Source organism: Blennius ocellaris, assembly GCF_963422515.1.
Source record: "Blennius ocellaris genome assembly, chromosome: 4".
Lineage (NCBI taxonomy): Eukaryota > Metazoa > Chordata > Actinopteri > Blenniiformes > Blenniidae > Blennius > Blennius ocellaris.
In genome coordinates, this window is record NC_137653.1 from 14,801,832 (window position 1) to 14,824,794 (window position 22,963).

At 41.7% G+C, this 22,963-nt stretch overlaps 1 protein-coding gene across 1 annotated transcript; it reads right to left on the reverse strand.

Moving 5' to 3' along the window:
• Nucleotides 1–126: 126 nt before the first annotated feature.
• Nucleotides 127–16,693, reverse strand: cdk4 (cyclin dependent kinase 4). The gene is made up of 8 exons (XM_080494654.1): nt 16,470–16,693; nt 8,708–8,942; nt 8,428–8,563; nt 8,084–8,251; nt 6,240–6,349; nt 3,289–3,339; nt 3,061–3,196; nt 127–1,054 (listed from the first exon to the last, which is right to left on the reverse strand). The coding sequence occupies exons 2-8, from the start codon at nt 8,929–8,931 to the stop codon at nt 968–970; spliced, it is 912 nt and encodes a 303-aa protein (XP_080350780.1). The 5' UTR covers nt 8,932–8,942; nt 16,470–16,693; the 3' UTR covers nt 127–967.
• Between the last annotated feature and the right edge of the window lie 6,270 nt (nt 16,694–22,963).

Consider the following 22,963-nt stretch of genomic DNA (forward strand, 5'->3'; position numbering starts at 1 on the left):
TTACCTTCAAATGAATTTGAATATAGTAAAACAAAACACAGGTTGGTTAAAAACAACAAACTGAAACAAACGTGTTTTTCTCACTAAATATATTTCAATCTTGTATATGACAAAACATCTCAGCACATTTCACTTTTCATCAACCATTCACATTTGTTTCATTCATTTTAACAGGGTAATACACAAATTAAGTCCTGAAAGAGATTGAAATAGTTTTTTTATTGACTTGTTGCAGTAATTGTTGAGTTCATGTCATTTTAACATTAAACCGTTCAACAGGAAATGAAGCCCACTCTCACAGTTCTATGATCGTTCGGGGAAAAAAAAAAAAAAACACGATCAATTTTGATATACGTGAAGGTCAATATCAGCACTTTTCTGATGTGTGACTTTATTGTGCGTTTTTCTTTCGCTATTTCAGCCTCGTCTCCTTTTTTTAACGATTTAAATACATTTCCATTCTTCAATGTCATACAGTTTAGTGCCTGTCACAGGTTTATGGCGTTATTGTTCTTTTTGTATGATGAATATCAATACACACACACTAAATCAGTACAACTGGCTGATCTAATCCTCCCAGGTGTCACTTCTGTCAGCCACTTCACAGACAGGCATGAGCAACATTTCAAAAGGAGCCGACAGACATTTCTGCAAATGTGTCCCTGCTGATGACACCGGCGCAGAAATCCAACATCTAAAACACTGGTACTGTCCCACAAGACGTGACATGTTAACAACATTAATTATGACATTTACACATAGAAAAGCGTGCCAGTGATCCTCAATATCACTCCTCTCTCTCTCTCTCTCTCTCTCTCTCTCTGGCATTAATCACTTCATGTGGCAGCAAAAAAAAAAAAAGAATACAAAATACAAACTGGAACATGTCAAAAGGCAACGCAGTGATTCTACAGAGACACTGTTACCTCGTGCTGCGTGTCTCACTGTCTGACCTCAGCTTTTTGTCTCAATCAGTCTCCTCGTCGTGGAAATACAGATGTTCAAGTGCAGTCAGTGCGGATATCCGTTTCAAGGGGTCAAAGGTCAGCATTTTCTGCAGAGAAAACAATGATGCAACGATATTAATTTTCACCCGTGTGAAAGAAATGCATTAATGGATTATTAACAGCGAGGCACGCGCAGCAAGCGAACCGTCAAAACAAACTGCTAATGCACAGACTGCAGCAGAAAGCTCTTATAAATTCAAGGCCAAGGTTATTTATGGCTGGGATGCATCACCGGTATCGACAGGATACAACTGTTTTATTTACAGTGCGAAATCTTTTGTGTTGCCGAGGACAGAAGGGAATTCTGCAAAACCCTCCAGTAAACTACAGTTTAGTTAGGAAATAACTGTGGCAGCAGAGAGAGAGAGAGAGAGAGAGAGAGAGAGAGAGAGAGAGAGAGAGAGAGAGAGAGAGAGAGAGACATGACAGCTCTCCAAATTGTTAAATAAATGTAAAGGTAATGAGTAGCTTGTCACTACAGCCGATTTTCAAATCATCAGTTATCATGGCATTGTCAAAAGATGCAACATTGTACTGCGTCGAGGCGATTCTTTTTACTTGTTGATCAAAATGTCATTCTTAATGGGAATGAAACACTTGAATTACTGCACCTATACATCACATTTATATGAATATTTTCAAGCTGCTCTCTGATGTCTTGTTAGCTCAGTTTATTGAAGACAGAGACGAAGAGTTGCCTTAATATGGTGTAAGGTTGCTTTTGTGAGTTGTGGTTTGGAAGCAGGCAAAAATGTCCTATTATGACGAATTAAAACAACAAACTGATGAATTTCACAAGTCTTGCATATTTTCTGTTGTCGCTGAAGGATGAACCAGCAACAGAATGGAACATCTAAATTTCTTTTTTAAAGCTCATCTAATCAATAGGTAAAATTGTCCTTCTAACAAATCTAAATCGACCCAATTGTCTTTTTATATTGATTGTGCCAAAACCGAAAAGAAAAAAAAAAAAAGGTGTTTCGAGTTTTTGGGGGGGTTGTGTGCCAAACGATGGTCTGGTCCAGTTGCCAAGCAACCGGCACACACACGTGGTCGTTGTCAGGTTATGTCAAAATATCCAAATGTAAGAAAATCATTCAGAAAAATTACCTACTATAATTCATTACTTTCATTTAATATTGATTGACTATATAGTATTTCATTTATTTCAATAAACCATGACTTGGTGTGTTTTTTTGCACCTTTATTTTCAACATTATACGGAAAGATTGACTGGAAAAGGTGGAGTTTAGTCACATATTTTCCATCTGATCAACAGTTTCTATTGAGAGATGTTTTTAAATGCAAAATACATCTCGTGTTTAATTTCACATACTGCAGAGGATTACATCTCAATGCTCAAACCCACAGGAATAGTGGTTTTCCTCCTGCAATAACACTTCCAACAACAAAACAAGTGTCGTGAGTCAATTTAGTGCATTGGTGTCCAACATGCAGCCCTGCAGGAGAGCTCAATCTGGCTCCTTTGCAAAGACCTCGCAAAGTGTAACAGTCACAAAAAGCATGTTAACTACAATTTGGTTTCTCTTCTTCTGCATTCAGATAAGCAACACTATCCATCCATCCATCCATTGGCTACCGCTTTATCCGGGGCCGGGTCGCGGAGGCAGCAGTCTGAGCAGAGTTGCCCAGACTTCCCTCGCCCCAGACACTTCCTCCAGCTCCTCCGGTGGCACCCCAAGGCGTTCCCAGGCCAGCCGAGAGACATAGTCCCTCCAGCGTGTCCTGGGTCTGCCCCGAGGCCTCCTACCGGAGGGACATGCCCGAAACACCTCCCTCGGGAGGCGTCCGGGGGGCATCCGAAATAGATGCCCGAGCCACCTCAGGCTCGGGCATAAGCAACACTACTCATCAATAATTCCCCAGTTCTGCTGCTGCAAGCGAAAACTTCTATTACGAGCAAATAAAATTCTTTCTTCTGAGATTGCTTATTGGTTAATGCCCAGATTTTAACTCTGTACGCAGCTGAGACATGAATCAAATAGCAGGCCAGGATGGACAGTCACTTTAATGATTAATGTATGAGTCGTACCAGCAATAGTTGCGCCCCCTGCTCATTTATCTCTGGAACAAAGTCCGTGATTGGGCGAGCCATGAGAGGGGGGAAGTTCTTTCTTGATAATGTAACATCAGTCGGCCACTCTTCTTCTGGCGGCAAGCCAACAACTCTGAAAGACATGACGTATCGAGGGAAGTACAAATATCAGTTCAAGGTAATCAAAGTTAGGTAAATAAGAAGGACAAGTGCATTTCTACTCACTCGAAGATTTTGCCGAGCTGGTCCATTTCTGATTCTCCACAGAACAAAGGTCTGATGAGCAGAGTTGAAAATGTTTGGTTAGCTGGATGAAACTGACTGCAGCTGGTTACTATCATCACGTGTTCTTTTGGGGCAGCAGAGCCAATGAAAACACAATCGTACGTTTGGTGCACTTCATCACGTCAGCTTGTGGGGTTGAATTTTTCAGTTTTACTTCGTTGTTTCAGACTTACTGTAGTATCTAATTGTATTTCATTGTCATGTTTTTTTTTCTTATTCAAATCATATTGTGATGTATGTATGCAAATGACAAAGAAATAACAATCATTATTATTAGAAGATCAACTGACCATGGATAACGGCAGGGTAACAGATAACCTCACACTCACGTTCTGGAGGAAAACCCATATGGAAAAATGGCAACTGCCCACAGAAATGTCCCCCTGGATACCTACAATAATCTCCCAGTGAGGCCACACTGATAACCACTAACGCCACCACCATAAAGCCTCATCATTATAAGGACTGACATTCATGAAATATAAGCCTCACATTAATTAAATAACAAAACTGTACCTTTGCAGTATCATTCTTGCAATATATGCACATTATCACTATACAAACGGTATTTTGACTCCATTTGCTAATATTTTGTGACCAATATTTCCATGCAATGCATCACATTTACCACTAGATGGAACTAGTTCGTGCATCACGAAGATGAACCGCACAGTATCTGAGCTGCACCAGAACAACCTGCAAGACTTGAAACTTGTCCAAGAAGTGATAGATTTTCATTGATTTTGTATTATTAATAACTCAAATATTGTTACTATGGTTGTTCAAATGGCATCAGTGCTGCTTCTAGTTAGTGTGCAGAAGCTTTTAGTTTCAAGATGTCGGCGCTGCTTGGTTGTGACTCTACCTCAGGTTTCACACCCAGAGCAAAATCACCCAAAAATTGACGATCAGGTCAAGATAACGCCGAAAACCCGTCGATCCACTAAATGCTCTGAAGTGGTACTTGTTGTGTTTGCTTCGACTCTGAGACTTGGACGTGTATGAGATAACATCAGGACATCACTCAGTAATGAGTGAACCTGTTACAGCCGATAAGCGACAAGTCTAAAAGTGGAGCGGACCTCCCTGAGCCAAGATGAGTAACCGATGATCCACAGCGGAGTGAGACTGTGACTACAGAAACAACAAGAAGAGGATTTCACAGCAATGCTGAACAGATATCACATGCATCTCTCCCTCCATTTTCATGAGGAGAAGGAAAAACCTGAAATTACTGGAGTCACACTGATGAAACACTTAACATGGACCAACTAAAATCCTGCACTTGCACAAGAAGCACCGCGGAGTCCATCTGGACCAACGGCACCACAGTCTGGTATGCCAGCTGCACGTTGGCTGATGAAGGCGGCACGGCGCGTCGTCAGGTTGGAGCTTCACTGATTACATACAATAATAATCTCGCCGCATCCTCACGGGGGCACGCCACGCCTCCATCACCTCATGTCTGAACTGGCAGAAGCTTCAAGACCATCAAAACCGAAAACACACAGACTGATCTCACCTCAAGACTGTTTCTGGCTTCCATTGACACCCGCGCACGCCAAAACAGACAATATATGCACCGACGCCGGAACTTTCACGCAAATAGATTCATCCTGTGTTTATTTTTTCAGACCGCTTCTTCATGCATATCATATTTGTTGATTTTAAAATGCGCTGATGCACTTAGATGAAACCCCTTTTCATAGAAGTCTTTTCTGTATATTTTTCTGATGTGTGCCTAAATAAATTAAAAAGTCAATCAATCAAAGTGCTCGACATGCGATTTTTTTTTTTATTCCCTTCAGTTCTGTAAGCCTAGCAGTAGGGGGAGAAAAAAAAACAAAAAAAACAACCATTATCCAAGCTGTGACATCCTTCATGCTGACTTGAAGCAGCACAAAACTTCATCACACAAAGCTTAAGGATCGTTTCTTAGCCTGTCATTCAACAATCCGTCACAGTGGATGAACACTGTCAAACACCACTCGGTGAATTTGACCTTTAGTGGAGTGACTGAGGTCCACGTGCTTTAAGGGGCTGTTGTTAGTGGCGGTTCCAACAGCTGCTCCACCTATATATGTGTTAAAGTTGCATTTGATAAGGTGCTGCACTTTAACTCGCTTCTAAGGGTGTGTGAGCACCTCGCATGACCGTCACTGCTGTTGGTTCGAGTGTGTGCTTTAATTTGGTGTCTGATGTCCGACAGCGTAAAACTGTTCAAAGGTTAAAACACAGCACTGAGATGTTGTTCATTTATAACAACGGTATGAGCAAAACAAACAGGGGGACCGTGTGATCTGCATGTCTGATTTTATACTGTTGGCCCGCTCTCAGCTAGATTTGAACAAATTAACTTCCTGTCAGAAGCTTCCGGATCACCACACTGCCCCCCCCTAAACATGCAATACAGTCAAAGTACCAGTCAATCTGACTGATTAGGATGTATACATACACTCCTCAAATACCATAGGGTGCATTCGAATAGTGCCTCCTATCTCCTCTCCTGTCCACTTTTCCTTAAACCCCGGAAGTGTTTAAGTGGTGGCCATGATAAGGAACGTTGGAATTCTCAATAAGCTAAGGAAACGAGGATCGGTGCTTCCTTCAGAACCTCCTTCAGTCCAGGAAACACCGATGCATCCTTTACCAAAGGAGACCAGATCACGGTGCCCCACAATTCCTTGCAGCGACAACATTTAAAGGGCCCAGCTCATCTGGGCGTTCAGGGAAACTCAGGATGACCCAACCCAGATCACGTAAAGTTTCCAATGCAATGATCTGCCTCAGAAAATAATAATCTCAGAACTAAGTGAGTTCCACTTTTAGAAAACAAATAAGTTTCTCTGTTCTTTGCGGAGTTTGTGTCCATCTTTAATCTTCTCACTCACTTGCGTCGGAACATCTCGGCAAAGATGCAGCCGGTGCTCCAGATGTCCACCGGGGTGGCGTAACTGGACTGCAGCAGGACTTCAGGAGGTCGATACCACAGCGTCACAACCTGGGAAACATAAGCATAGAGAAATAAAAAAAAAAAAAGAAGTAAAAACAACTTTATTGTAGCTTAAACCTAAACTCCAAGACGTTGCTTTTATTGGTGTTGGTGCTCCGTGTGTTACTGGAGGAAACTGGGCGTGTCCAACCCGGTTTCCTCTGTGATCAACCACATGCTGGTCATCAGCAATGGCTGCGTCTCTCGCTCTTCTTTTCTCCCCTCGGGCCACATATTCACCCGTCTGGCGTTTTTACTCCACTCAACTTCAATGTTTCAGTTCCTTATGCGGTGTTTGTAGTTGCTTGAGTGAATGAATGTTTCACTGCGCTTTGTGTTGAGAGTAACAACATTAATGAGACTGAAATAACACTTGAAAGCTGCTAAACATGAAGACATTCACACTGTGACAATTAACATGTTGACAGTCTCAAGGTAACATTTGACGCTGCCTCACAGCGCTGCGACGGCAGCTCAAGCCTCTTAAACATGCCGCACTGTTTCCAAGAGCATTCAGGATGAAGGATTTAGTGGAATTTAGACGTAAGTGATTGCAGATACAAAGTGTCTTTGTGCTTAATTCTTTTCATCTGAATCGTGATTGAATGTTTGTTTGGGTTTTTTTGCCCTTGTTTGTGTTATTTAAATGTGACCTAAATCATGCTCCAGTGTGAAAGAGTCAACGTCTCTAAAGAGACCCGCTGGCACAGATGAAGACATTATATCACACAGGTTACTGTTACACGCTGGTTACTGTATTATTTCTGTTACGGTGGATGTTTGATATGTCACAATGTGTGCATTAATTTTGAAGTTATGGGGCACTCGGAGCCAGCAAAGTTATGATGGAAATTTAAAGGGAAAGAGAAGATTTTCGAAAAAAAGAGCATACATTTTAATGATGACCTTTCGTGAAACAGTGGCTGCTGCCTCTGTGCATAACTATGTGTGGATGTGGAGTCTCCTCCATTGTTTTGTCTCCAGCACAGAATTGTGATCCTTCGAAAATGTAACACGACATCAATGTTCAGACCTAGGTTGTCTAAAAAAAACAACAACAAAAAAAACATTGGATATGAGTGATTTAGGATCACATTTGAAAGTGGTCTGGATTGCGAGAAAAAAAAAATCAGATATCGGTCACATAAGGGGAAATAAAGAGTCAGATATAGGCTTTGCCTTCAATCTAAATGTCGCCTGAGAAAAAAAGACAGTGGCCACAAAACCCACGAAAACCAAGAAAGGTCCCATCGAATGCGAATACTTATGTGTGCTACTCCTGAAACACAAACCACTATGAGATGTAATTGTCTTCACCCGCATGCAAATTATTCCCACTGTCTTCCAGACCAGGAAACCACAAGTGTGAACACTGCGGAGAAAAAGAACAAGGTGGCCCTACGGCAGGAAAAGTCACTACAATAATCCCACACACTTGGTTTGAAATGAAAAATGTGGTTTTCTCACGCCGTTTGTCCGCTTTTGGTGCTTTCTAATATTAGATCTATACACACACCTTTAATATTAACGGTTGGATGACAGAGGGGGGAGCAGCGATGGTTGCCTTTGTGTTTGTTTTGTATGTTAATACTAAAAGACACGTCGAACAGCTCAGGGACATTGAAGTCACACCCTGTTTTCACAGCATGTTGAGCTGATATTAAATTTCAAAACCCCCGACAAACATTTAATTTCATTCAAACAGGTAAAGTTGTGTGCTGAATCTTTTTGGGAGTGTCTTACCACAGGGGTGAGGGCCATGTGGCAGCTGTAGATCTTGGCGAGGCCAAAGTCAGCCAGTTTGACCTGCCCCTGGCTGGTTACCAGAATATTCTCTGGTTTCAGGTCTCTGTGCATCACGCGGTTAGAGTGAAGAAATGCAAGGCCACAAAGTAATTGTTTCATTAAATCCTGCAAAAAAAAAACCAAAACAAAACATTGACATATTTAGTTGAAATAGTTTCGGTTCACAAGCAGATTCAACAGCACTAAAGAGGGTTTTAAAATGGAATAAACAACTGAAACAAAAATCACTTCATCTTCTGCATATTTGACAAAGGGCAGTCGTCTCTTCACTCTCTTGTCACCTTGATGCGGGCAGGAGGTAAACCTGAAGCCGGAGCTCTCTCCAGGTACGTCTTCAGGTCTTGGTCCACATGCTCGAACACGAGCGTGACTTTGGTCTCTTGGTCTGTCCTCTGGGTGGCACAGACGTCCATTAGCCTGTTGTGGACAAGAGCAGCACAGCCGCTGTGAGAGGCGTGCAGAGAGGAGGACAGATAACACAAGCAGCAGCACAGCTCTGTGTGTGTGTGTGTGTGTGTGTGTGTGTGTGTGTGTGTGTGTGTGTGTGGGGGGGGGGCTTACCTCACTACATTGGGGTGGTCAAACTGCTCTAGCCGTCTCAACAGAGCGACCTCTCTCACTGTGGAGCTTGGCAGGCCGTTTTGGTCCGTCTGGACACGGACGCTCTTCAGAGCCACGAACTGCCCGCTCTCCGTGTCGCGGGCTTTATAAACAGTCCCATAAGCGCCTCCGCCGATTTCTGCCACCGGCTCGTACTGGACACGGGTGCCATGGGCCATGGCCATGATGTAACAGACTGAAGGGCAAAGGCAACATGAATTACGACGGGGCAACATGATACGTGATGAAGTTACGGAGTAGTGCAGTAACATTACGATGCACGTGCAGTTCCCACCAGCAGTGTTTCAGGAGCAAAGTTTGCAACTCTGGTTATTTTTGTCCTTTTTGTGCCTCTGTCTTCTGTTAATTTTGAAGAAATTAAGTAAAAAAAAAAAAAAAGTCCAGATTCATGATGCTTTTCCTGTGGTAACCTCCGGTCCGGCTTGGTCTCTGCCCAACTTGATAGGCCTCGTGTGAAATATAAGACTTCCTGTCCAAGTTCCAGTTGTAAACATGGGCGTGGTCTACAATGACAGCCGATCACCCTGAGAGCTGCGGTACACCAATCCACCGAAGTCGCGCCCGATATGACTTTGGGGTTAGCTACGAGTTCTTCTTGGCCCAGAGTTTCCTCATTGGTCTCTTCTGACATCACAAGGCTCACTGAGCTCCCTCCAGGCGCTTTGTGAGCTCTGTCACTCACACATCCATGTACTGACATGAATCTGACATCCGATTGGCCAAATATGTTGACATGCACCGTGCGTGGGAACAATAGCCCATCACAGTTCATTCAGTGTTTTTACTGCCTAAATGTGTGTTATTATAAACCGGATGGAGCTGCATGTGTCAAGCATATTATAATGTAATATTAAAAGTATGGCTTCTTCATTCCCTAACATTCCAACAGATTCCTTCAACTGTACACCTTTCCCAGCTGTTAAGTCGTTCATTTTTTTTTTAATCTACACTGCTCAACTAACTTAATATTCCAGGCTTTGGTTCAGGTAAAGAGTTTACCTGATATCAATACGTGTAGCACCTTAAATACTGAATATGTTTCACTAGCAGCCTCATGGCAGTGATGGAAAGACATGGAATCAACAAACTCGAGGATTTACCCCCCAACCAAAATATCAACAAAAAAAAAAAAAAATCAATCATAGCATTTCATTTAAAAGATGCTGAGGTATTTCAGCCTTATGGCTTTTAATGAGGGGGCAACATTGGCACTGTTAAAACAATAAAACAGAGACAGTAAAAAAAGCGTCTAATAAAAGCTCATCAGCATAATGTTGAACTCTTACTGAACTCTTCCCCCTGGGCGAGCTACAAACTCCTCTCACATTCTGGCTGTGAGAAGCTGCTGGTTGTTCAACAATAAAGTCAGAAATGTCCTTGGGCTCATAACTCACTGCTGAGGCTGAAATCCAACGCATTTCCCCTGCAAATTGACCACATCCCGAATTAATTGACGCTCCTCAACTACTCTTGTGCCTCAATATCCATTTCTGAATATATATTTCAGCCCCACTGCCAGCAGCTTGTCTCAGAAAGAACTTTTAAATGTCAAAAAAGGCACTCTCTTATCAGGAATTCATGAGTTCTGTAAATGAAAGCCTATTTTGCTCATATTTTCTTGAGTGTGGCAAATTCTTTGGGGGTACTTGTCTCATTTCATCCACATCCCCACCACCAGAGCCTTTTTTTTTTGTAGGCACACAGGAAAACATTTACTAACACAAAACCTTTTGAAATCAAATTATTGCATTTTGCACTGAATATAATAACATTATTTAAATAGCCTGGTGATGGTAGAGCACCCTGCTAAGACTTGATTTCAGATAACATTTGTCTTTATGCATTAACAACCACTATGGGTTGGACGGACAGAACCCCTATCCTTCCTTCCATCCACCCATCCATCCATCCATGCCAAGCTGATTTTGACCACCTGAGAAATACAGTTTGTCAAGCAGGTCATGGGCTCACCCTGGAGCATTGTAATCAGATTACTGAACTACCTCAACTGGCTCTTCTCAATATGGAGCACTCTCGCCAAGAGGGTAGATGAAATCCACTTATATCGTGCTTTTAACTGATTTAACAGCCCCCAGAGCACATTGCACTATTTATCACTTTCACCCATTCGCACAACAATGGAGGCTGCTGCCATGCTAGGCGCTCACTCCACCCATTTGGAGCAATTTGGGGTTTTGTGTATTGTTCATGGACACATGTGGACAGGGGGAAGATGGGGAATCGAACCGGCAACCTTCTTATTGACCACTCAACCAATCGATCCAACACTGACATGCTTGTTAACCTTCGATGCTTCGCGTCCAACATAGAAACATACAAGCCTGAACTCCAACCGGAGGGTGTTCTTCATGTAAGGTGAGAGCATCTCCGACGCCATTTTCCAATCTTCCAGTGTCCAGTTACCGTCACTGCTGCACAGGTGGAGTGAACCGAGACAGACACAAACCAGAACGGGCACTTGGTAGAGTGCATGCCTTCCCCAGCGCCATATTTATTACCAAGGTTATGTGTTGAATGTTATTTGATCGATTTATTTGTCATGGTTGTTTGAACTGCTTCATGCTGCTGCAATGTTAAATGATCTTCTGTTTGCTCCCATTCTCATGTGTTACTTGGAACGTGCCGTTGGAGTGAGTTGGCATGTTGATTGGTTGAAAGTGAAGAATTGGGTCGTGGAGCAAGAACTGTTTGCTTTTCCAAGACAACAATAATCTAAATATCCTGCCCAGCAAAAGGTGTAAATGGCTCCTACACCATTTTTTTTTTAAACTCGAGCCTCACAGCAAGTTGACTCTAGTTTGAGTCCATGGTTTGCTTGTTCCCCTTGTTCATGGGCTCTGGGCAACGGAATACATGTAAGGTTGGTGAATGTCTCATGAGATCCATCTCATCCAGAGTGTACCCTGCTTTTAGCCCAGAGAGCGCAAGAATGGCTCCAGCTCACTGTGACCTTAAGATGGATAAGATGGATAAAGTGGGTATAAATGATAAACATATCATTTTAAAAGTTCATTAGTATACTAAAACCGACAAATCAAATTAATGCCTATAACTGAAGTTGATATGATTAAAAAACAAAAACATTATAATTTGGTTGTTGTAGCTGTGCGTCGTTGATATAATTGGTAAACAAGGTCTTGGTGCTGTCCAGTGTTGGGGGTCTCTTTGTACTTTGGGTCCAATGTGCTGGAATAAGTGGTATATTCTGAGTCGCACCCAAAGGGGAATTATTCACTGTTCTTGTGCTGTCATGAACAGCGAAGTGCCTCAGCAGCTGAATGATTACAGGGCATGACATGGAATTTGCAACATCTAGCCAGAGACCTGCGTCGCATGCCACATTCACATCATCTCACCCTGCGTTTCCTGTCAGTCACCAGTTTCAAGTAAAACCAGAAAGCTAAAAATATAACCCTACGAGCTTTACGATCCACAAGCTGCAGAACATGGTTACCGAACTCTTCGAAACAAGTGAAATGACTCACTGAATGCGCTGCGAATTTTGAAATAAACACACTAATGCACAGGACTTCTGGCCATAACTCTAAAGCAAGGGAAGCACCTTCAAGAGCTTTTTTGTCCAGCTGCTCCAAATTTAACTCTCCTCCTTCCATCCCCTGCCAGGAAGCCGGCACAAAACCAGGCAGAGAGATCACCATCCTACTCTTTCCTTCCCTTTGTTCAAGTCTCAGCCTTTAATCTGTCAAACCTGCTTGGTACATTTTCTCAGCTCATCCCAACCCCCTAACCTACTTTTCCTTCCACCACTGCCCCTGTCCAGTCCGCTCAACACCAACCAGTTTCATACCTGGACTGCGACTCCCCGCATGTCCTCTCTCACACATTTCCACCGTATCCATTCCCCTGATCTCACATCATGTTGTGTGTTGAGATCCGCCCCCCCCCCCCCCCGCTGTCCTCACCACCAGCAAACCTCCACTCCTCTCCTGTGACAAAAACCGCCACGTCCCCTTATATTTCACAACACTGTCGATCTTGTTTAGATCAAAAGTGATATGTCACTGTGACAAATTGTGGACCACCTCGCGTCTGTGTGCAAAGAACGAATATCTATTCCGGCCTCATTTTCCCCAATCACCCTCAGCTTGAGAGAGCGCTCATAAAACGTGACCTCGTAATGTTTCACCTTCAATACTACTTTATTTAAAGTCCTCTGTCTGTCTGGCTTAAGCCTCGGCAGAAGATATTAGATTTGCTTTCTGTTTTATAATGACGTTTTTCCACATATAAAGGGTGAACCGAGGCGTTTCTTTAGGTCCATTTTCCGAACCTTATTTTATAAGAAGGGTGAATTTGAGTGATTTGCTCCACTTCATAATGTGATCAATACTGATAATTAACTAAAACCTACAAGGTGAAAGTGGCTTCAAACACAATAAGAGTTCAGATGACTTAAAGACTTTGAGGACACAAAGTCGCAAATAATAATAATAATAAAAAAAAAGCTATCACTTCAGACCTTCGCTGCGCCCGACTCCGGTATGAGCCATGAGCACAGCCGAGGCAGATAAAGTGTGAAAGAGATGAAGTAGGGCCACAGCTTACATTGTTCCTGGAGAGGCGAGTGAGCAAAGCACAGCAACAAAAGAGTAGAAACACAATCTGCACAAATCCAAAAACACTTCAACGAGGAATCTATCCTCTCCTATATCGTGCCGCGATCTTCCAACTGCCAGGTCGGATACTCGCAAATCTTTCGCTCCAAGCAACACGTCAAATGTTTGGTCTTGCTGGAAGAAACCCTCCCGAGTGTATGAGTTGTACTTTTGCAATATGAGCTTGCAAAACAAAACAACAGATAAAAGTGCAATATCCGTACTGTTTTAGCTATATTATCAAGATTTAGATAATCTGGTGAGAAACACTACAAATCTCACCAGACCAAAGGGACTTCGGTTGCTACACAGGAGATTCCGATGTGATATTACATACAGATCTCACTGAATTATCTCTGTGATTGACTGAGTGCTTCTTTTTCTTTTTTTTTTTAAATGACTGAAGAATTAGAAAGCTGTTGATCTTTCAGACAGATTATATGAGATGTTGCCGTTACGGCACTCAAAGTCAACTTCCTTGCAATGAAAATCCAACCTGCTTTCAAGAAAACCTTTTTTTAGAATGAGGTGGAACTAAAAAGTGAAATATGCAAGTGGAACTGCCGTCGCAAGCCACAAGGCAAGTGGTACTTTTCCATAATATTTATGTAAAGCTTTACGATCGCGATAAAAGTTTAATGGTGAAATGTGGCAATTTATTACCACGTGTAATATATTAGTGGAGGTTCCCAATATAACTTGAAACCTTCCACGTGAAGGTATTACAGATGTTTTAATCATAGTTTGAAATGTTACAACTCGGGTCAGTCCTGACATCAATGTGCACTGACACAGGGCTTTTATTTCTTGCGATAGTACCTGTTACTCTATGATATACTACATCTATTGCAGTGATGCTTTGTTAAAGTTGTGGTTAAAAAAAAAAACACAACACTTCAAGACTTCAAGTGGTACAAGGGGAAGATTTGAATGACTAACAATGCCAAACTATAAATACTGAAGTGGGTAATATGAAGTAGTTAAAGAGAGGAAGAGATGTGTCAACAGATCACATTTCTTTCTTTTACGCAAACAAAGTGGAGTCAGACCGTCTGCCAGCATTCCTGTGTATCAAGGAAAAAATCAAGGACTAAAAATTCCTCTCGAAATTATTCACATCCGAACCAAATTAGGAAGCAGGTAGGAAATATAACATTTCATCTCCCCAGAAATGCAACAGCTCGCTGCACCGATTACGTGGCATAAATACACCAGGATGAACATAAAACAGCAACGACTTTCATTTTCCTCAGCAGACCCGAGTTTTCTAACACTTCAGCAAAACCTTCGATTCTAAGAAAGAGTTTCGATCATTAAAAGCACAGTAAACAATTCGACTTCACATCCCTGCAAACATCTAGAATCAACAACACTAACTACACAGTACTTTCACACTTTCCATTATAAAGTGATTTTCTCATAGTATAGTTTGAATGATGCATCATTATAAAGCGGAAAAAACATTAACTGGCATGTCAATTATTGTGTAATGACATTTTTTTGCCTAATAGATAAAAACTTCTGCTGATTTTAGATTTTTATTTGTCACGGTAGTGGCAGTAATAGACGTATTATTAGCAGTAGATATGTAGTAACAGTGTTGTTTGTTATACTAGTAGTGGTACTGTTTAGTAGTGACAACAGGTGGTTATTTGTAGTAGTAGTATTGTTAAGTATGAAAATAATAATAATAACAATAATAATATTAATAATAATGGACTGGAGTTTCTTTAGTGATTTTAACTCATTACCAAAGAAATCAGTCAAAAAAATGATTGTTAAAAAAAATCTATGTAATAGTTTTACCCATCTTTTTGTCATGATTTCTTCAAAAAGATTAAAAGGAAAAATGATGCTGGGAAAATTCATTCCTGTTGTTGCTCTCCTCCCTGAAGCCTTCTTGCATAATAATGGCTCATAATGTAATAAAATCATGACCGCGACCAAGTGACTCAACTTTATAAATTCTTTATAATAAAATTCAAGAAAGCAATTACTGTTAAATAACGCTTGGTTTCACTGAAAGTTGCACAAAAAGCCATATCTTTTACTTCCTTTTAGTTTGTTGGTAAGTTAACACAATAACTCACAAACCTGCGGATGGACTTTGATGACATTTGGCAGGCTCACAGAAAATGGGACATGAAATAAAGTGTTTTAATTTGCAGAGAAATCCTAATCAAATCCTGGATCCAGAAGAATGAAATTGTCGGTGGTGTTACATGACTGGATTTTAATTAAGTGTGGTCGTCCGTTTTATTATGTGCAGAAAAGGAAACTGTGAGAATGAGCTATACAACAATCTGGTGAATACTGCCAGAAGAAAGTTTATATGACTCAGATATATAAGGGTGTATACTGTATGCAATATCGGAGGGGCACTGTCCCCCATGTACATCATCATTACACTTTTCTCTCAATATAAGCCATACACTGGATGGACTCATAAAAGAAATGATCAGTCCTATAAATGTTTCACTTTATGTTCCACAACTAATGGAAGATGTCATTCTTTGTCTTAAAGTATGAAGAAAACTAACTTTTTCTGTAGAAAAAGTGGCCTTGGCTTTCTGCAGCACTGGATAAAGAGAGTACAAGTTACTTTGTGTGCAAACACAACATCTGGGTTCCCTGCAGTCTCCGAGGACAGGAACCAGCGGTGCAGCTTTCAGTTTCACCTCCAGGGTGATCCCATCCCGCCGCCCGGGGTCACCTGGAGGCTGGAGGCTCTGGAGGCCAGTGGGCGGAGGCAGACAGGCCGGGGCGGACGGGAAGCGGCTCCCACGTCCCGACACGTGGTGCTCCTCCATAGCGCCCCTCTTTGTTAATTGAACGGACATTAAAACAGAGGAGCAACAGCGCATTCTTATTACCCCCCCCCCCCTCCCCTTCCTCCTCCTCCTCACCTCGGGGCGCACTGACGTGGCGGAGCGGTCGGGCGCGCGGACGGATCGCGGCCCCCTGAACAAAACTCCAAAGTCCACACGCGAAGCTTGGACTTTACATTAAAACACCGCGGCGGTAAAGTGTCACCGGTCTGGCGGAGGGGCAGATCGACCACTCACCTCACTGCAGGGGGGCTCGCTCGCTCGCTCTCTCTCTCTCTCTCTCTCTCTCTCTCTCTCTCTCGCTCTCTCTCTCAGCGGCAGGACATGCTCCACGTCGCACTGGAGCGGCTCGGGTCCCGGGGCTGGGTCACCTGCAGCCTGGGCGGTGGATCCGATGCGCACAGGCCAAAGGCAGCCAGATGATTCGGGCCCTGTAAACTTGTTGCTCCTGCAGCACTGGCCCTGGCTCCACCGCAGCTTTTCTTCCTGTTGCTTCTTGAAGCTCCGGCAGGAGGCGGAGCCTCGACCCGCGGCCACACACACACACACACACACACACACACACACACACACACCCCACGCAGGACAGACACGACACACAACTTTCACACAAAACAACAATCAAGGACTCCAAATACTCATTTTGCTCACCAGCCCAAACTTTCCCTGGAGTTTAGAACTGTTATTATACTCCGCATCCGGTATCATGCGGTTGGTAAAGCAGATGTAAACACATCTACTGTTACTGGAGTGCAAATTAGTCAGAAGATCCTCTGGATCACGTCACAGCTGTTTACAAATTACTACAAATAATAAACACATGCTATATAAACACGTTACAGTGGAACAAAAATCCATCAAAAGTTTCAAATCAGTTTCACATCCTAAATAATCACATTAAGCCTCTCTGGGAGCTGGTGGGGGTCAAGGGTCATGCTCAGGAATACACAGTGTTGACCTGTCCACTCTGGGAATCGAACCTCCAACCTCTCGATCCCAAGTCTATCACGAATGTGATGCCGGACAGATTACAGAACAGATCGCAAAATGACTTTTTCACAAGCTATTTTAAATAATATAGACTAAATTAATATTTAAAGAAATAACAAAAAAGCAGCTTGACATAAACATCCTACTCAAAACATAAAGCAATCACGCAGATGAATAGAAAGGTTAGAGTACATAATCATGTGTTTCATGTAGGCTGACTGAAAGTGTATAATAAAATATACACATATTTATAACCCAATTTATTTTCAATCTTTTTTTTATTTACCACTTGATTTGCCGTCTCAGCAGCACACAAATGTCAAACACAATACTGTTTATTGAAACTTTAAACTTTTATGCTCTGTTTGTTCTTTTTTTCATGTTTTAGTAAATTATACGTTGGGGGATGAGCAGAGTAAACTTTTCATAGTCCAGAGAAAATACCTATTTGTCTGCATATATGACAATGAATATCTTGAATAAAGAAATTGTCATATAGTCACCCTAAGTGTACACCCGACACCTTAAGTGCCAGAAATGATAAATTGTTATCAAATGAAAGTCAGGATGCAGCAACCGGTTTTTGTTTTGTTTTTATTACTATGCTGTGTTTATGTACTTACCCAAGTGATGTCATTTTATGTTAATGTCAAAAATAATGTGTGCAGGTATGATGACTAGATTTTAAAAGGTTAACTTATCTTAACTAAAGGTAAGTAAAGATAACAAAGTAGCTCAAATTAGCTGATTGGGTAAAATATACACAGAAAGAAGAATATAATATAAGAATATAAGTTTCAACTTCATGCAGTTTGACTTAAACCTAATTCTTGAAAGATTATGTCTGTTTTTAAATCACTGTAACAGTAGTTTAAATTATGAGGTGAAAACTATGAAAAAATCACCTTTTGAGTTTATATATAACACATACACACTTCTACAGTAGTAATTTATTAATAAGTACTTTAATTTAATTTAATTTAATTTAATTCTTTTTGGGGGGAATTATCAAACATACGACAAACTTAGGTTGGAGTTCCCACATTAGAATAGCATGAATATATTAAAGGTAAACTTCATTAAGTAAACATAATATGGGGAAGTGAACAAGAACATACAAGAAACTGACCTGACTATGAAGGTCCATCATTCTGGGAAAGTCGAAGCACTCGGGAGTTTTTTTTTTTTTTAAAGAACAACACAAAACCCTTCAAACACTGAGATAAAACCGGCTCTGAGGACTCACCATGAAAGGAACATCAAGAGGCCGCTCCTCAGCCGAGGACACATTCTTTAATGTTACCTGCTTTAGCTATCACAGGTTAATAAATCACCAGATGAGAGCCCACATAAATGCTTCCTACATTTTAAAATATTGCTCAACTCTTTCCACAGTCTGGGGAAAAGGGAACACGGCATCAGTGACATCAACATATCGTGATGGTACAAATCATTCAATACAACAAAACTGTAACACACAACAACCGCTCAATAATAACAGTAAATTGACAGACATTATAAAATAATAAAAATAATCCAATTCCCAGTGGCCTTATGTCGGGTAAAGCGGGCACACGGGATGGGAGGATGGTTCAAAATGCAACTTGTTTGAGATGCAGAGGAGAGGAGAGCTTTCTTGATGTGTTTCCTGCTTTAAACCAAGAAGACGGCGCTGCGACGGTTCAGAGGGGTTCTTGCAGTCAATACTGTTGAGTTTCCATCGAGATTCAAGGAATCTATAACCGGCATGACTGCGAGATTCCGAAAGCAATAGAAACCCATCGTCACACCCTCCGGTCTCTGACGAGGCTCTTGGCCCAGCAGGAAGGTAATGCTGCAGCAGATCACCAAGCCTTCACAGTAAAACCTTAATGCGACTACAACTGTTTGGGTTGAGCTGAACTGCAGGAGCAGTTGTGGGAAATGTCAAGTCGAAGAGGGAAGATAAAGTATTCAAGGTATAAATCATAAAGCTGGCTGAGAAAGGGGGAGGCCTTTGCAGAGCTGGCAACAAAGCAAACAGCAACTTTCTTGAAATAATCGAAAAGGCCCAGATGGTCATTGAAGAACAAGAGGAGAACGAATGGAATTGATCAAATTCTCGATGGAGACTGTTTCTTGTATTGTCGTCGTCGTCCCCTCCTCCCCCCTCTTTTTTTTTTATGTGTGTGTGCTTCCTTTTGCAGCTCAGTCAGCTGATTCTGATGAAAGCCTATTTTGATGACAGGTAGAAATATCCGCTTTATTTCGTGGAATGTCAAAGGACTGAACAATGTCGTCAAGGCCAACAAGGTAATATCGCACCTACAACACCTCAAGGGAGATCTGTGCTTCTTACAGGAAACTCACCTTCGTAATTGTGATATTTCTCGTTTGAAAAGGCCCTGGATGGGTCACTTGTTCCACTCTGGTTTCACTGAGAAAGTAAGGGGTGCTGCGATTGTTATACACAAGGACATCGCTTTTGAACCATCTGTTAATATATGTGATCCTAATGGACGCTTTGTTATAGTTTCGGGCAAATTGCAGAATACTCCTGTGGTTCTAGCCTCGGTATACGCTCCCACGTGGGATGATGAAAAATTTATATCAAAATTATTTTCCTCTCTACCTAATATAGCAGACCATCTCATCATTATTGGGGGTGATTTTAATCTGGTGCAGGATACAACTCTTGATAGGTCATCTACAAAACAGACCACCCTAACAAAATCAGCTGCTACCTTGAAATTCCACACTGACCATCTGGGATTGGTGGACCCTTGGAGGACTAGGTTCCCTTCTAATAAGGAGTTCTCCTTCTTCTCTCATGTTCACCATAGCTTCTCACGAATCGATTTTTTCCTGGTAGATAATAAAGTGTTGCACAATATTGTTGCTTGTAAATATCACAGTATAGTAATCTCTGATCATGCCCCTACTTCAGTTGACATTTCTTTTTCCCCCTGCAGACCGGCTCACAAATTCTGGAAATTTAATTCACAGTTGCTTTCAGAAGCTAAGTTCAAAAATTTTCTTACCAAAGAAATAAATTTTTTCTTCGAAATAAATGACACACCTGATATCAGCAGTGATATACTGTGGGATTCCTTTAAGGCTTATCTACGAGGGCAGGTTATTTCATTTGTATCCCATTTTTAAAAAAAGGAACTCTCTAAATTAAAAGAATTATCAGATAAAATACACATTTTAGATGCTGAATATGCCACCAACCCTTCCGCTGTGTTATATAAGGAAAGATTGCAGTTAGAGTCTCAATATGAATTGTTGTCAACCAGAAAAGTTGAGATTCAGCTTTTACAAACAAAGCAACGCTTCTTTGAACAAGGGGACAAACCTGGCAAACTTTTGGCATACCAGGCCCGAGCTGCAAGTGCCTCAAGACATATACCCAAAATAATGACTCTGAACGGGTTAGTCACAATGGACCCTAGGGAAATTTGTGATACCTTTTCTTGTTATTATTCAACACTTTACTCTTCTGAGGTCTCCTCTTGTATTTGGTCAGAGCCTACCTCTTTGGACTGTTTGGCATATCCCCAAGTAGACAACGATTTATTTAGTAATCTAGGAGCCCCCATAGCGGTTGCTGAGGTCCTGGAGGCTATCAGTTGTTTACAAAGCTCCAAATCTCCTGGACCGGATGGATACTCCATAGAATTTTTTAAAACATTTTCCAGCATATTGGCTCCTATCCTGGTGAGGGTATTTAACGATGCATTTATAAATGGGAGACTACCATCTACATTTTCAGAAGCATCAATAACCTTGTTGCTTAAGAAGGATAAAGATCCCCTCCAATGTAGCAGTTACAGGCCCATTTCCCTCCTTAATGTTGACTTTAAGATTTTATCAAAAGTACTCGCCATTCGCCTTCAGAAGGTCACACCAACGCTAATACACCCAGACCAGACTGGTTTTGTCTCTGGTCGACAGTCTTTTCATAACACTAGAAGGTTATTAAACATTACATGCTCTTCTTCAGATTGTAACTCAGTGGAAATAATTTTATCATTAGACGCTGAGAAGGCATTTGACTGCGTGGAATGGGACTACCTGTTCGTTATCCTACGTAAATTTGGTTTTAACCCCAACTTTATATCATGGATTAAGCTACTTTACACTTCCCCCATGGCTAGTATAAATATTAATGGTATAAAATCAAAATTATTTTCTCTATCCCGTGGCACCCGGCAGGGATGTCCTCTTTCCCCGTCCCTGTTTGCGCTTGCCGTCGAACCCTTAGCACTATGGCTTCGTTATGAAAGGAAATTTGAAGGGATCTCCAGATTTGGTATTTCTCACAAGCTCTCTCTGTATGCAGATGACCTTCTGCTTTATGTCACCAACCCAGCCAAATCCATCCCTGCTGTCTTAGATATTTTAGAACAATTCAGAAAGCTATCTGGCTATAAAATCAACCTTCACAAAAGTGAGTACCTCCCACTTAACTCCCCTGCAGAGAACCTCCCACCCTCCCTTTTTTCCTTTAGAAAAGCGACCCAAGGATTGAAATACCTCGGCATTGTTGTAACAAAATCACTCTCCGAATTGTTTGCTAAAAATTTTGAACCGCTACTCGAGCGTTGTAAATCGGATTTTGCTAGGTGGGCTACTATTCCTTTGTCCCTTGTGGGTCGTGTCAATTTAGTCAAAATGACAATTCTTCCCCGTTTTCTCTATGTTTTTGACCACGTTCCGGTATTTGTTCGAAAATCCTTTTTTTCTACACTTGACCAGTTGATTAACTCTTTTTTATGGTGCAATAAACGAGCTCGCATAAAGAGGTCAACTCTTCAACTCCCTAAATCTCTGGGAGGTCTGGCCTTACCAGACCTTCGCCGATACTATTGGGCTAGTAATGTCAAGAAAATCCTTTTCTGGAATGTTAAGATTGCGCTCAATGATCGTCCTTTATGGGCCATCATGGAACTCGCCTCTTCACCTGTCGCATTATGGGCAGTGGTTTGTTCACAGTTACCTCTACCAACCAAACGTGTAGCGCAGAATACCATTGTTTCTGAGACCTTAAAAATTTGGAGTCAATTTAGGAAACAATTCGGTCTACACCCCTCATCGAGATTAGCCCCAGTGTTTCGAAACCCTTTATTCCTTCCATCTTGTTCTGACCTTGCATTTGAATTATGGTCAAACAAGGGTCTGCAGACCCTTGAAGACCTATATATTGATGGTATTTTTCCTTCATTTGCAGACTTATCAAAAAGATTTACTCTCCCACAATCGCATTTATTCCGTTTCTTCCAGATCCGACATTTTGTACAAAATCAATTTCCTCATTTTCCTAATCGCCCCCCTGAGACCTTGATGGATTCCCTTCTCTCTTTGAAAACATCACAAAAATCCCTGACTTCAATCCTATACGATGCTGTTTTTAGAATGAACCCAACCTCCCTTAACTCCCTGAGAGTTGTTTGGGATCGTGACCTCCAAATATCTATATCTGATGAACAATGGGGCCGTATCCTTAATCTAGTTCACACATCCTCAATATGTGCTAGACACAAACTCCTACAGTGCAAGATTTTGCACAGGAGCCACTTCACTAATGCACGGTTAGCTAAGATCTACCCAGACAGAGCGGACTCTTGTAACAGATGTAATCTCGGACCACCGGATCACATGCACATGTTTTGGTCGTGCCCCAAACTTTTTGAATTTTGGCGTACCATTTTCGATACGTTGACGACGGTCCTTGGTCGTGCAGTTAATTTTGACCCCCT

Bases quoted from the DNA above. Each gene is read 5' to 3' on its own strand.
- cdk4 (XM_080494654.1), bottom strand. From the start codon at position 8,931: ATGGCCATGGCCCATGGCACCCGTGTCCAGTACGAGCCGGTGGCAGAA. The intron at 8,252-8,427 runs GTGACAAGAGAG...TTTTTTTTGCAG, and splicing joins TACCTCCTGCCCGCATCAAG to GATTTAATGAAACAATTACT. The intron at 1,055-3,060 runs GTACGACTCATA...TTTTCTCTGCAG, and splicing joins AGGGGGCGCAACTATTGCTG to AAAATGCTGACCTTTGACCC.